Source organism: Coturnix japonica, chromosome 3, assembly GCF_001577835.2.
Source record: "Coturnix japonica isolate 7356 chromosome 3, Coturnix japonica 2.1, whole genome shotgun sequence".
Classification (NCBI taxonomy): Eukaryota; Metazoa; Chordata; class Aves; order Galliformes; family Phasianidae; genus Coturnix; species Coturnix japonica.
This window is the reverse complement of record NC_029518.1, coordinates 68,414,071-68,428,487: the sequence shown is the minus strand read 5'-3', so window position 1 is coordinate 68,428,487 and position 14,417 is coordinate 68,414,071. Positions and strand designations below refer to the sequence as shown.

Sequence of the window (14,417 nt, the reverse complement as noted above, 5' to 3'; positions counted from 1 at the left end):
AGCATGAGAGAAGAGCAAGCTCTACTAGGCAATGCCATTTTAATTAGTGTAACTGCTGCAGACATCTGGCAAATAGCTTAGACAAAGCAGAAATAGACTACAAATCAACAAATACTTATTGCTCCAGATTCAAGACAAACTTCAATTGAAAAAATACAACACAACATTTTTTATTTGAAATCATTACAGCTACGTCTTTATGTCTTCTTTCCCTTTCCAGTTCTTATCATGTTTCACCTCTACATCCATTTAAAACTCCTAATTTTTCTTCACCATAAAACTAACCATGTTGTGAACATGCAGGAGTTGGTCTACAGTAGCTTGATGTTCTATGTCAGGATTTTAACAATTTACTGGACCTTCCGATCAGAAATAAATGAGCATCCAATTACACATCTATTTTGAGAGTTTTAGTGAAAAAAGCTCTGAGTGCCTGATCACCACCTGGAATGATGAAAGACTTTTATTCAATTTATTATACTAAAAGAGAAATAGACTCACAAAATCATATGCTACTTCAAGCAATTACTGTAACATAGTTGTAGAAATTCCATACAGTATCTGGGGACTTGTGCTTTCAAGCTTTCTTAATACACATAGCTTGCATATGAGAGAGCTACAATTACTGAAATATTCAAGTTCTGTGCTGCTTAATAACATATGAGTATATAATCTAAAAAGGCAAAATGAAAGCAAAAAAAACCTGAGGGTGTAAGAAAAGAGAAAAGAGCAAAAAGTAACATTATTTGCTGAAATACCATAGAGAAAAACTGAAGCAATCATTATGGTCTCAAGTGAGTTTGATGCTGCAAAGCATTTCATATAAGTAGAAACTTAAAATTTGTTCATGAAGTATTTGCAGTGGTAAGGTATATAATTCTCTTCCACTCATTTCCTTTGTTCCATTTGTGTTTTCCTATTTCTTCCTCCAGCTTTCCTCTCTTCCTTCTATTTTATTCTCATTCTTGTCTCATTCTCACTTTCACTCCTTGTATTCTCCTTCCTCAATCCACTCTCTCCAACCCCCTCCAGTATTTCTTATTAATCTCTCCCCACAAATATCCCAAATCCCATATCTTGTCCTAAAAAAAAAGTTTTTCACACTGTTATTTCCTAAAATGAAACTCAAAAGGTACAGAAAACTTCCGGTATGTGCTTCTCCACATACTGCAGTGAAGCAAATGACACAGCTTCCTGTTAAGGCTTTTGAACAACCCTCAAAAATCCAGAGCAGCTATGCAGTCCTCTCCCTCCCCTATAGCAGATGCTCGCTGTCTCCTTTTACACTTACACAAGCATACATGCTGCTTGTTTTCCTCTCATTAGGGCAAAAGTATTTTGTCTGTATCCTTCCAGCCAAGTGCAAACTCACTCTTGATCTTCTTCCAGGTCTCCCATTCCTGCTTTCAAATGTACTTGATTACTCTCTTGATTTTATGGTAGAGAGTTTACCTCTTGGCTCCTCCATTATCAAGTTCTCCCATTCTTATACATGTACAGTATTTTCAGGTGCTTTCCTTATAAACAAAGAATCAAATGTCCCTTACAGTAGAAGGCAATTAGTAAATTTACTAGTGTTAGAAGACATTTTAAGGAATTTAAGCCATTCACCTGGAATCCAGAACAACAAAGTGATCTGGAGAGACAAAAGTAGGACTTCTGGCCCATACTGCTTTTAAATGTTAGGTGGAAAAATTACAAGCTGAAATACCTATGATTCCCATACATTTTCTAAAGATACTTAACAAAATGTCTCTATCCTGAGTAATCATTTATGCAGTGCCAATGTTATAAAATTACTTTAATGCTGTGGCACAGAGTTTTACATGACAAAATTAGAAAGCCCAATGCATGCATGCTATACGCATAAGCTGTTTATCATTGTCAGTGAAGAAAAGGCTGTACTTCAAAGTATATTTTGTCAGATGCTTCTTAACTGGTTAGTATACAGAAGGTGTTTGGGTTACTCCTTAACCATATGACAAACTATAACTGGATCTTAGTTTTTCCTTTAAACATATGGCTATTTAAGACTTTTGTGCTTATAAGGATTTTTATTTGTCATACATAAATAAGGGGGAAAAAAAAAACCCGACATGGAGATGTTGGTACCTATTATCTGTACTAAACTGCATATTGAGTGCAAGAAAAGGATACTCCAGCTGGTTATATGGTTGTGGTCTATCACCACTGAAAATCCATTTGCTGATGGAACTTGCTGATCTATTATTTTCAGTTTTTACTTTTGTAAACTAGTAACAAAATAGCATCTTAAATGAAATTAAGTTTATTTACACCTATTGGAAAATATTTAGGAAGAAGAGCAAATTCCACTTCTACAAACATGTAATCATCAACTGATAAAAAAATATATTTTATGACCTCACTATCACAGTCAGTTCATGGACAAAAAGTGACCAAGGCAAAACCCATTATAAAAAAAACCAAACAGCCCAATGATGGCAGATGTAGTAATCATACTTCTAAAATAGCCCTGCCCCAAAGCAGCTGACTCACGGTAACACTCCTCCCAGTGCCGTCCCCTCTGTGGGAAGCAGCTGCTTTGCCGTGTACTCAGCAGCAGAGTAGCAGGCCAGCAGCAGTGTGGACAGTGTCAGTGCTCTCTTCCCATGGATGAATGTGCCCAGGGAAGGCTGGAGGAGCTGGGTACGTGCAGAAGTGCTGAGGAACATAATAGGGTGGGACTTAGACAGTGGTGCCATTCTGGAGAGCTTCGACGTGTAATTGGAAGGGGAAAAGTATTAAGAGGATAGGACTGAAAACCACGTACTGAAGGAGTAAGAAAAGGAATCTGGTGAGAAACACATAACGTCAGGCCACATGCTGTCCTAAAAACAGAGCAAGATGCTTTTGAGAAACTGCTTTAAGGATACAGATAAATATACTTAGTTTACTGGGCAGCTGGTTCCATCTTGGTCATGTAATGATTAAGCTCTATTTTAACAGAGCTGGGGACACGTTCTTTTTTCCTGGCACCGTGATTCTTACCAGGTAGCTGTTCTGACTATTTGAAGCCTTTCATTATGCAGCCCAGACATCTGCACAGTTACAGCCTTTGCCTTAGTGCTGGTACTGCAGCTTTCAGATTGAGCAGTTCTCTCTTCCTAGTCTTCAGCTGCCAATTCATCTACAGAAAATAATTACTCATTTCTCAGCTTTCACTGTGAGAACTAAAAAAGCCATGCTCTTTCACTTTCTTCTTCACTCTCTTCATACTATTCTAGGTGCTTTTCTTGTTACTATGTCAGAGTGTACATATGATTATCTCAATATACTTCTCTGGCTGCCCAGAGTACTATGTTGATTTCCAGATTGGCCCTCAAAAACGGCCTGTAAATTAGCATTAGTTCTTTCTAATCTATCCTGGAAATATTCTTTTCAAAGTGAACCCTGAAGACTGGTATCCATCTATCACTTATAAATAGAAAGTTATACATGTATCTATTAACAACTACCTCAGATTAGTTGCTTAGACTGCCTAGGAGTAATCTTTATGCATCTGCTATGGAGCTTTGCAGTCCACTAATGAGTTCTCTTCATAATTAAAAGAAATTGTTACTACTGATCCCTCAGTGTATGACCCTAAATTTTACTCTATTTCTGTCCACTAATCAACCTCCATAATTCATCCTATGTGATACTTGAGTCCTCCTTTTTATTGTCACTCCTGATAACACTTCATCACTCTCTTGGGGCTTAACACATGCCTTAAGAGTAAACTCTGAGAAAATTCATTCATTTGGTTTCTCCAAACCTATATATAATTTGAAATAAAGTCCTTTATTTCACTTCTACAGGTTGCTATTTCTCTTTTATTTGTTCCAAATTTACTGCTGAACTTGACAAGACTGGAATTATATTAAAATAGTTCAGGTGAAGGGTATCTAAATGACTTCCTTTGCCTAAATAAACAAAACCTCAAAAAGGTATCTGATATGTTTGGCACAATCTACTTTGGGAAAGCCACACGATATATTATTTCACTGACCTTTTAATTATTCTTCTCTAAAAGATTCAAAGTTCTTTTTTGAAGCAGACAGACAGTACGTGCAGACAACAGGTGCCTAGTTAAATTTTAGAGCAAACCTGTTGGGCTTGCATCACTTGTTGACACTGTAAAACATGACAGATCTCTTCAGAATGTAGCTTCAGTTTCTCTTTCCTTGCTCTCTCAAGGTTTACTTTCCTTCACAGAAGGCCAGGAGTGTTTGAAAACTACAGTGGAATACTAGTAAACACTCTGCCTGATCTGCTATTCTCAGTGCCAAAAAGGTTTTATTTTCATCACTGTATTTTTATATGTACACTTCAATAAAGGTATTTAAAGCTTTTGCACAGAACTGTATCTTTTATATTCAATTTTAAAATACAAAAATCCTCAAGATTTACATGGAAGCTTCCTCAGATTACACAAATTTAGAGTTGAGGTCCAGACTTTTTAATTATCTTTTGATTAGCACCATATATTATTAGTGCATCTCTTAACAAATAATTTTGAGGTGACTGCTCTACTAATCATGGTATACCTAACACAGCCTGGGATTGATTAAACTTATTTTTAGTCTTTGAGAAGTATGAAAGGAAATAGGGGGAGATGGGAAATGAAAATATATTATTTCCTACTAAATATAAATACCAAATAGATGAGTTTCAACAGAAAATATCTGCCATGGTGCTGAATATGCTGATTCTCTTACTGTCAGAAGCTTGTCCTAATAATTTTAGTTTTCCTTAAGTTAAACACAACAGAAATACTAATGCAAATACATTTTAGCTCTAGAAAACAGTAGTCAAATATAAAAACTACAGATTAAGCTTTAATCTTGTTTAATCACAAGCATTACACAAATTTGAAGTTCTGTACATAGTGTATTTAAGTATTTTGTTCTACTAATATTTGATTTGATTAGAAATGGGTGCTTAAACATTGCACAGATCATGGCACTGTAGTTATTTATATGGGAATTTTTCAACTGAGGTTCATTTTTGCCAAATGAAGTACTGTAATAAAGTAATGCCTGCCCTATAACGAGAATTTAATGTCAAGATCATAAAAGGAAAAAGTCCTTTATTACTAAAAGTAAGTTAGACCAAGAAGATCATATCCTTTACTGATAAAAGAAAGTTGGTACTGAAAGATCATGCTCCTCTTTACTGAGATACTTAAAAAAATGTATTGGGATATTTCTAAACTGTCCTAGTGCAGCTGGAGCAAGAAGTATTTTGTATCAGTCTGATCATTATTCCAGCATCTTAACCAATTGACCCGTTCACCTGGTCTGCGATACCTGGTATGATGATCTCAGGGACATCCAGAATGTTGCCAAATGAAGCAGTTTTACGATGGCCTCGTTTAGGCTTGGAATAGGCTGAAAAAATACACACACATACAATACACATGCAAAACACTAAAAAGGCAATAGCAAAATTATTAAATTTGTCATATTGCATTTTTCATAAATTTTGTTAAACTGTGGTTCATGCAAAAATATTTCATGCAGAATAAACTGCATTGCCTTTCACACATGCTTACACATAGTAAAGCAACTGTTAAAAAGCAAAAATGCAGAAATAGCTGTCAATACAACACTGTAATTAGTTATAGTTAGCAACATAAAAGTCAAACACAGAAAGCAGCACGGCAACAAAGAAGGGAAAACCAAATGTAATTATCCAAACAGAGGATAAATTAAATTGTTTCAGATCACCTGTATATTCAGAGTAAATTCTTGATTGCCTGAACTTATGTAACACTTCCTCTTTAGTGCTGGGTACAAACTATTTTATGAACAAGATTAAAAGTTGGATATTTTGTCCTTTGAATCATCTTCTGTTAAAGCAAAGGTAATCTGTCCTAGAAAAATGCTTACTGTTACTATACTGGACAATTGTTCCTGCCTTCCACTATTTTGCCCTGTTAGTGAAGATTTTGTTTTGTTTGAAAAAGTGGCTATCACCACATATGTCTTCATTCCTGAAGGATATTCAAGAAACATTGTATACTTTGCAAAAAAACTCATTAAAAAATAAAATTAAATTAAAAAATATATATATATATATATATAGCCATTTATGTAGTTACAAATAAATAGTTCCCACTTAGAGAAAAGCCCAAATACAGTTCCCGAAGACAGAATGTTGCAGAAAATTTAACTCAAACTTGATGTGGAATGGTGGTGTGTATTACACAATTTATCCCTTACACTTAAATCTAGCAGTAGGTGGAACAAGAAGATCAAACATTCTTGACTTTATTTACGCTTAACAACAGCCTGATTCTCATCCAGCCACAAGTCTATTTCAGTTTACAGCACATTATTTCTGTCACAAAGTTAACAGCATTAAAAAAGAAAGCAAAAACAACACAGTGTTGTTTCAGCTCTTTTTGAGAAAGGTATGGCCAGATAGGTGGGACCTGATTGACCTGATTTCTAGTGGTCAGTTAATGCCTGAAATAACTAAAAAAAAACCTGAACAAACAAACAAACATAAACCCAACAACCCACACACAAAAAAACCAAACCAAACCAAAACATAGAACTCCAGAATATTCAACATATTCTTTTTGTGTCAAGAAAACGAAACCCTACAGCCATGAGAAAAAAAAAAAAAAAAAAAAAAAAAAAAAAGTATATATAATAATAACAATTAAAAAAATCCTTACAATATTCTGAAATAACAATTACTATTCCAAACAGTGTACTTATGGAAGACAAACCAGGAACATTAAAAAGTCACACAAAGGAAGGCCACAGTTATCTCCACTAACGTCAAAACCTTACATTGACTTTAGAGGGTCAGTGAGTCCTGACATTTTAAAATAAGAACAGGTTATTATTATCAGGTAAGTACATAATTGCCTTCCGTGTTAGGAAACCTTTAGATATATTCAGGGTGAAGTGCTACACAATCAATCAGTCAAAGACTGACAATGCAAAAGACAAAATTTTGGAGTAAAGCTTTAAGATAAGTACATAAAAGTAAAAGGGTTTAGGACAAGATAATATTATCCCATGAATATCTTCAGCATTTAGCAAAACAAGATCCTAGTAAAATCATTATACAATGAAGAACAAAAATAAAGTAGTCATGGTTGAAAAGAGTCAGAATATGATGTTTATTTCCTTATTTCTTTCTTAGATTACCCTAATTATCAGATTTGCAGAGAATACTATATCAGCTAAATAACCCTGAACAAACCAAAGTAATTTTGTCTGCTAATTAAATCTATGGTTATATATAATTAAAAAAAGTTTCAGATGTCAAACTTAATAACTGAAGTTTGCATAGTTCAACAAACAATATCTTTGATGAAGAAAAGAGACAAGGAAGTTTTTGCCAAGTATAAACATTTTTATTAAATTGTTCTTCTGGGAAGATTGTTTTCACCATAAAATTCTGTATTTATGCTTACTCATAACTTCCAGTTTAGTCACATACTCAGTATTTAGAAACAACAGTTTATGGCTACCTGAAACAAAGCACCTGAAGCTACTTTACTTTTTAAACAAAAGATATTATGCTGTGTTGATCTGATGAATAAAACATGCTTATCTTTCTGAAATATGTCTAAATGGATTTTAAAACTTATTTGGGAACATGCTGACTGTTAACACCAATTATTCATCTTTATATATTAAAGGAATAACTGCAAATAAAATGTTATTTTATTTTAGAGATATTTAAGATAGGTGCAAAGATAAACCTTGAGCATTTTGGAATAGGACTGATATTTAGAACTTTCAGTATGATTTTAGAAAGGTGAAAGTGTAATTGAACAGAAATAATCTCTTCTGTGACCTTAAAAGTACCTAATTAATATATCTGCCTTGCAGCTGAATGTACAATATTCTGCCCCAGCTAATAAAGGATGAGAAATATTACATGAAAAGTTAAAATATTTTCAGATAGCTAATTTAATTAAGCTTTCATAAGACTTTATTTTTTTCTCTCTTTTCTTATTTGTTTATTTTTTTAACATAATTTTCTTTCCTACCAGTTCCTTACTCTACCCCCCAGACATAATTTTACCTGCGGTAGAAGGTATTCTTGCTTCCATTTCAGACATGTCAGCACTCATCCTTTTGGCTTCTCCTGAAACAAGGGCTGACTGAGGTCGCCCACGAACATCTGACAAGCTCTCCACACTGCTCCCGCGAGATGGTGGTAAACTCAAACGGCCAGGATCACCCTGTTTCAATGGTTAGAATTTTATAAAGAAGGGAATCAGATATACATAAACTTCCCTATAACATACTCAGTATGTGGAGTAAAATATATTTCTACAACAGATTTAAAAATTAGGCAATTTTTTTAAATGGTAAAAATTTGAACTATTATTGGCACTAAAGAGCCATATATCTTGTAGCCTGCAAAGAATTAAATTTACCCTAATTCAAACTGAGTAAAATTAGGTCAGTACTGTCTGAAGAGAATATTTGTATTCTTCCATCCTACTTGAAATAAAACATTGTTTTCAAAAGGCACACAAATGTATAATCCTTTTGTGTTATACTAAACTTGTAGCTCTAAATTAAGGCAATGATATTCAAATTCAATTTCTTTCTTTCTTTTTTTTTTTTTTTTTTAAAAAAAAAACAACAAAAAACTTATTGAATCCCCCTAAATCAAGTGACCTCTTTTATTTTATTTCATTGAGGGTACCTCATGATAGCCTTCCAGTTTATCTTTCTGGAATCATTCAGTGTTTTTCCATTCACTCTCATGATCCTTTCTTATAAGTAACTGAATCCAATTTTGTTCTATTTCTTTATAGAAAAGACACTACTGTTTCTAGTAGTTGCAGATAAACTTTTGCCCATATCATCCATTTCATTACTGTGATTCAAAATTACAGACGTTCACTTACCGGCTGCTTGGCTGTATTTTTCATTTGCTGTGCCAATTTAGATTCTAAACGCTTAATAGTGTCATTGGTAGAAGCCCCTTGGAAGTCATTCGGTTCCATGTTTGCATCACTTTTGTTACTTGTATTTGTAGAAGTGATGTCCATAAATGAACCTGGAAATAAAAAGGAAGAAGAAATTTCCATTGAAAATCCTAAGGTGTATTTCTTCTCCTTCTTCTCAGAAGCTTAACTTTGCTTTAAGGTAACTTTTAATGAAAGGAAAGCTGACAAACTACAACAGATCCCTAATTATAAAATGTGAAGAGGAGTGGGTGGAAGACAGAATATATGACTAACTGCTACAATGACACTTGAAGTCATTCTTTAGTTTGCTCTGAAACTCTTGGAGTAGTTGATAAATTAACAGTACAATCGGCAACATAATTCACGATTAATGATAAGGTCTGTCCTTTATTACAGAGGAGCACAAATACCTGAAAAAATAGAAATCAGTATGTATTCATAGTATGGAAGTATAGTATACTTCATAGTATAGAAGTGGAGAACACCTACTAAAGTCAGTAAAAATACAATTTTCAGGTCATTAAGCAGCAAAGTAGCGAAAGAAACAATTCAAAATGAAATAAATTTGGAGGTAGAAAAACTAATCAGATAACAGAAGGTAAAGACAATTTTTACTGAAATGGGAAAATGTCTATAAAATCAGAGCGCGCGATCTTTATTTTCTATCAGTAAAAATGTTTCTGTAGGGGAAACACTACAGCCTACATTTTGTTCTATTCCCCTTTCTAGCGTATTTCTTGCGCTCTATTTAAATTATTGTACTTACTGCAGCTTAACATAGAGCTGGAGATATATGTGCCACTTCTCCATTAAAGACATAATTTGGAAAAACTATTTGACTAAGAATAATGAATACATTGTGGTATGAGGTCATAAAATGGATTCCTGGCAATAGTTAAGATTATGGAAAGATTATCTTTTCAAATTTGAGTATAAAACCAACATGAAACTGTATTTTACAACCCTTCTGTATCACTTCATGTTTCAATTGTTTTCTCTTATTTAATAAGAGTACCTGTACTAGTAGCAGAGTTGCTTTGCCCTTCATCTGAATACTGGCAAGGATACTGCAGAGGTTCATCAGCTCCTGGAAAGTACTATGATAAAAAGCAGTGGTTTAGTAGTAGTAAAAAGTAATTACTTTAAAGTAGTATGAATAGTACTTTATGAAATAATTCATACATATAATAAATTCTGTATTATTAATATAATTTTATTTAGAAAAAGAAGTAAGATTATTTTAAATAATACATTAAAATGACAACTTTTATTAATCCATGTTTGTTATAAATGAAATACTCTACACCTTCCACAAAGAAATAAATTACTCCCTCTTTTTACTGCAATAACTTGATATATACATATATATATATATTTCAAATAAAAAAGAGGATAGAAGAAAACACGAGTCTGTCTTTAAAGTGTGATAAAAGGCATACCTACTGTAATTCAGTTTCTCAACTGATTAAGTTAAGAAATGATTAAGATACTAAAATAAATATAATACCCGCATCAAGTGTGTCATTATTTTAACAATTTCCTCCATGGAAGGTCGTTGTGAGGGATCCTTGGACCAACAACGGGTCATTAAACTCTCAATTGGTTTAGGTAAATTTTTGATCAGTGGTGGTCGAGTACCTTAAGTTGAAATTAGAAGAAAAAGTTAAGCAAACCTTAAGAAGACTGACAGTGACTGATCTTTTTCTGATATTTTGCTAACAAGTACATGAAATCATGTAGTCTGAAGGAGCTGACCCATACTTCATTTTCTCTTTTAAGCAAACAACTGACAATGTTCCTTTGTTTACACTACAAACAAGTTACAGGTAAATAAAAAAGAAAATATGACTACAATTCTCAGGCACAGTGCCAGCCATCATTGCTTGCTTGTTAATTAGATCATCCAAACAAGTTCATTCTTTCTTTGATGGTGTTTTTCACAAATGGCAGAAACTCTTTGCAGACATTCAGTGAGCTAGCTATACCCCTACCATTACTGCCCTCTTCTTACAACTCTGATTTGCCATGGTAACTGAAAGTACTCTGTTAAGAAAGCCATACTACCAGAATTAAGATTTTACAATCTACTATTTTGACTAATATTGTACCACTGCTTTGTCCATCTTAATTCAATAATTTCTCCTGTACATTATACTAAAGTGCTTGGGACATGGTTCTGTAAAATACCTAGTACAGTAAAGTGTTCCTGCTCCTTGACTGCAGGACCCTAGATAAAACAATTCAAACAGCAGAATAAAAGACACAACAACAGTTGAAAAACAAAGTGACATTTATAGTTCCCCAAGGACCTGCAGAATTTAACAGTTTTTACATTTTAAAATATAGGTTAATTACTTAATAAAGGATAAAGATAAAGGAGCTATCTTTTTTTTTTTTAAAGTACATGACTCAGACCACTGTCCAATCTTTTAAAATGGGGAGTTGTAATAAATGTACTGCTTTTCTCCACGGTGTATTTGTACAGTGGTTACATGCGGCAGGAAATGCAAACAATGCAGCAGCCAAATAACACAAAAACCACACTAACATAGAAGTGTTAGTGTCTTAATATTTAATCTTTATGACAGAAGTCCTTATTAAATATAGAATTGAAAAACTAATAATTTAAAAATGCATGCTTCACAATGTTTAGCAAATTTATAGGTGAAATATACAACTTGAAATGCAGTCAAACATTTTCAACTCACCATTGTGAACTGCCCACATTATGCGGAAAGCTGGACCACCAATCTCATCAAAAGGTTTCCTGCGGGTGATTACCTCCCAGAGAATAATACCCCAACTGAAAACGTCACATTTTTCACTGTAATTGCTACCTGGAAGAAATCAGAAATATACTCTGTTTCTTTTTCACGTAACTTTTCTATAACTCATTTTTAATAGGTACAGTTCCATGTGAAAAATAGCTCTATATACTTCCTTTTACCTCATATTTGCTTTCCTAAGAAAATAAGGTTTTCTAAAGCTGTTTGATTTAAGCTAACTTAAGTCTGAAATAATTTGACAGTATGTTCATTAGGAATGCCTCTCTCTGGAAATCAGCTCATTTCACTTGGAATAATCCCGAAATGATAAATGAAGTCAGTTTGGTTTTATAACACCAAATGCAATTTATTACATTTCAATGATCTTTTGAATTCAGAACTGAACCTTGCTTCATCTAAATATTCTTGTTGAGCTTGCTTCTTCCACATTAATCATAATATGTTAGTCATCTTTGCCATAGCCTCTGCTTTCAATTAATTAGAGGTCTTTAGCAGAATCATAAAGTTACCACGTAAAACATTAGCAGATTCTCCAATTCACCATCTTGTTTCTTCTCTGTTTACCTTTCTTAATGTTTTTGTCATGCCACTATTTAAATCAAGTTCCCTGATCACAGGCTAAATATTTATAAGTCTAAGTTACAGGTGCAGAAGACATACAGGCAATATAACAACATTCAGAAACTAAAAGAGGAAAACTGTATGTTTTGTTGCCCTAACTCATGCAAATACTGAAAGAAATGTGAATGATTAATAACATGATAATGACAGCATATTTATAAATAACATGGATTTTTAAAATTAATATGTAATAAGAAAGTATTATTGAGACAAAGCATTTCATAAGTAGGAATTAGTGAAGCAGTATTTCCTAAGACCAGTTCTTGCAGATTGGACTATGAAAGTCAAACTGAATAAACAGGATGCAGCCATGTACTCTCTAAGCAAGGGCAATCATTTGAACTTCTCTCATCTATTGATATTACAAAACTCATAAGAACTTGATAACTCTGAAACCCCTTATACTTGTATCACAGTAGCTGAACGTGGCTAATGATTAAAAAAAATTCTGAAGGGTAATAACAAAGTCAGCTTTCTCTTCAAAAGGTAGCTGTTAATGATGACACATTATAAGGGAAGTAAAACAATCTCTGAGTCTATGCGGTGACAGCACTTCTAGCTACACATTCACTCCATCTTAGGCACTCCACTTTTAAACTGATTCTTCCCAATGATGGCAAGATAGGAGCCCAGCAAGAGCTTTAATGCTGCTGTGTTGAGCAAAGCACTAAATAACTGCATCCCTCCCCCTTTTGTCAAAACTCCTGCACGGTAAGAAGAAAGTGACAACCTTTACGCCTTTTGTCTCTGACAGGTCTGAAGAAGTCCCTTTTCAGTGGACAAAGCTGACTAGAAATGATACTTGGTACCAATAGAGGAGTGAAGACCCCGTGGTACACAGTGGCCGACAGACAGCCCATGATAGGAAAGTAATGCTGTACTCCTGTTTAAGCAAGGAAATTCTAGTTAGTTTGAAGCTGAAAACTAACTCTGAAAAGTGATAGTTCGAAACCAGTACCTAGCATAAGGGGGAATGTCCTATTGTTTCCTTATATAACAGGCCTAGGAGGGATAGCAGATGCATCACTTTTCAATATCCAATTATCTCAAAGCATTTTAAAAATAATTTTGACAAAGAGAGCTCAGAGCTTATAGTACTTTTTTTCTCTTTCACTTTATTCTATCTAAATTATAATATTTTCATTTAGACTGTATGATCTGTTACAAGAGTCTAAATGCCTTAATACTTAAAACTCAGAGGAAGTCATAATATTAGGAAAATTACATCCGTAATCACTTTTTAAGTATGTCACCTACAAGAGATAGTTCTTAAGCCTTTTTAGTTCTTGACTAAAACTTAGTAATAAAGCAGTATCAAAAAAATATTACTGCTTATCCCACTGTTAATTTCTGATGCAGTAGTACACGCAAAAAAAGTTTAACATTTTTGACATAATTTTAATACTCCTTTAGTACATTAATACTTAATTGACTGTCCCAAGAGTAATTTGATATGCTGCACCACAGAATTTACTGGATCCCTTGATCTTTCCTTCACACTGATTCTCACATAAAAGACTTGTGGCATCATCACTAAAAGCTTTCAGGAAAAGGTACGTAAAGCCAACTGCAAACTGAAAGCTTTTGCTGCCACCTAACAATAGATTTGCAATACAATATTTCTTTGTTCTGCCCTGATGAATTTATGTAGCAGAGAAATTAAGCTAAGCACTGTAAATCCCCACCATGGCGCTGCTCTTATTTAAAAATCAGCTTTTATTTTTTTCACTCAAAAGCAAAAATTTTGTTTTAACGCTGATAGGGCAATTGATAACCTCTAAAGGAAAAAGATATTCACACAATTTCATTTAACAGTAAATGTTAAGAAAGTAAGCACTCCTAGCTAAAGTTAAAGAAACAAAGTAGGTGCTCCAATATAAAGTGACATAATGGAAAATTTTTAGGCACCAGGGTAAAGCAGAATCATCCTTAGGTGATTCCCCAAGGTGACAAGTAGAAAAATGAGGCACCTTCATAATAAAAGCTCCAAAATTGGTGCCCAGGAGAAAAACCCTCTGAAAAATATTAATTGTGGACACTGCAAAACAGAACACCTG

At 33.8% G+C, this 14,417-nt stretch overlaps 1 protein-coding gene across 5 annotated transcripts in view; it reads right to left on the bottom strand.

Annotated features, from left to right (window-relative positions):
• Positions 1-14,417, bottom strand: part of MAP3K7 (mitogen-activated protein kinase kinase kinase 7) — a 48,804-nt gene that overhangs the window by 17,477 nt on the left and 16,910 nt on the right. For 3 of the 5 annotated variants that reach the window (XM_015858924.2, XM_015858920.2, XM_032443380.1), the window contains exons 7-12: positions 11,662-11,790; positions 10,461-10,591; positions 9,969-10,050; positions 8,891-9,042; positions 8,053-8,212; positions 5,310-5,390 (exon numbers count right to left, since the gene is read on the bottom strand). In XM_015858924.2, coding sequence (XP_015714410.1) covers positions 5,310-5,390; positions 8,053-8,212; positions 8,891-9,042; positions 9,969-10,050; positions 10,461-10,591; positions 11,662-11,790 — 735 coding nt within the window. The remainder of the gene's footprint in view (positions 1-5,309; positions 5,391-8,052; positions 8,213-8,890; positions 9,043-9,968; positions 10,051-10,460; positions 10,592-11,661; positions 11,791-14,417) is intronic. The other 2 variants (XM_032443379.1, XM_015858921.2) reach the window with 1 other exon arrangement.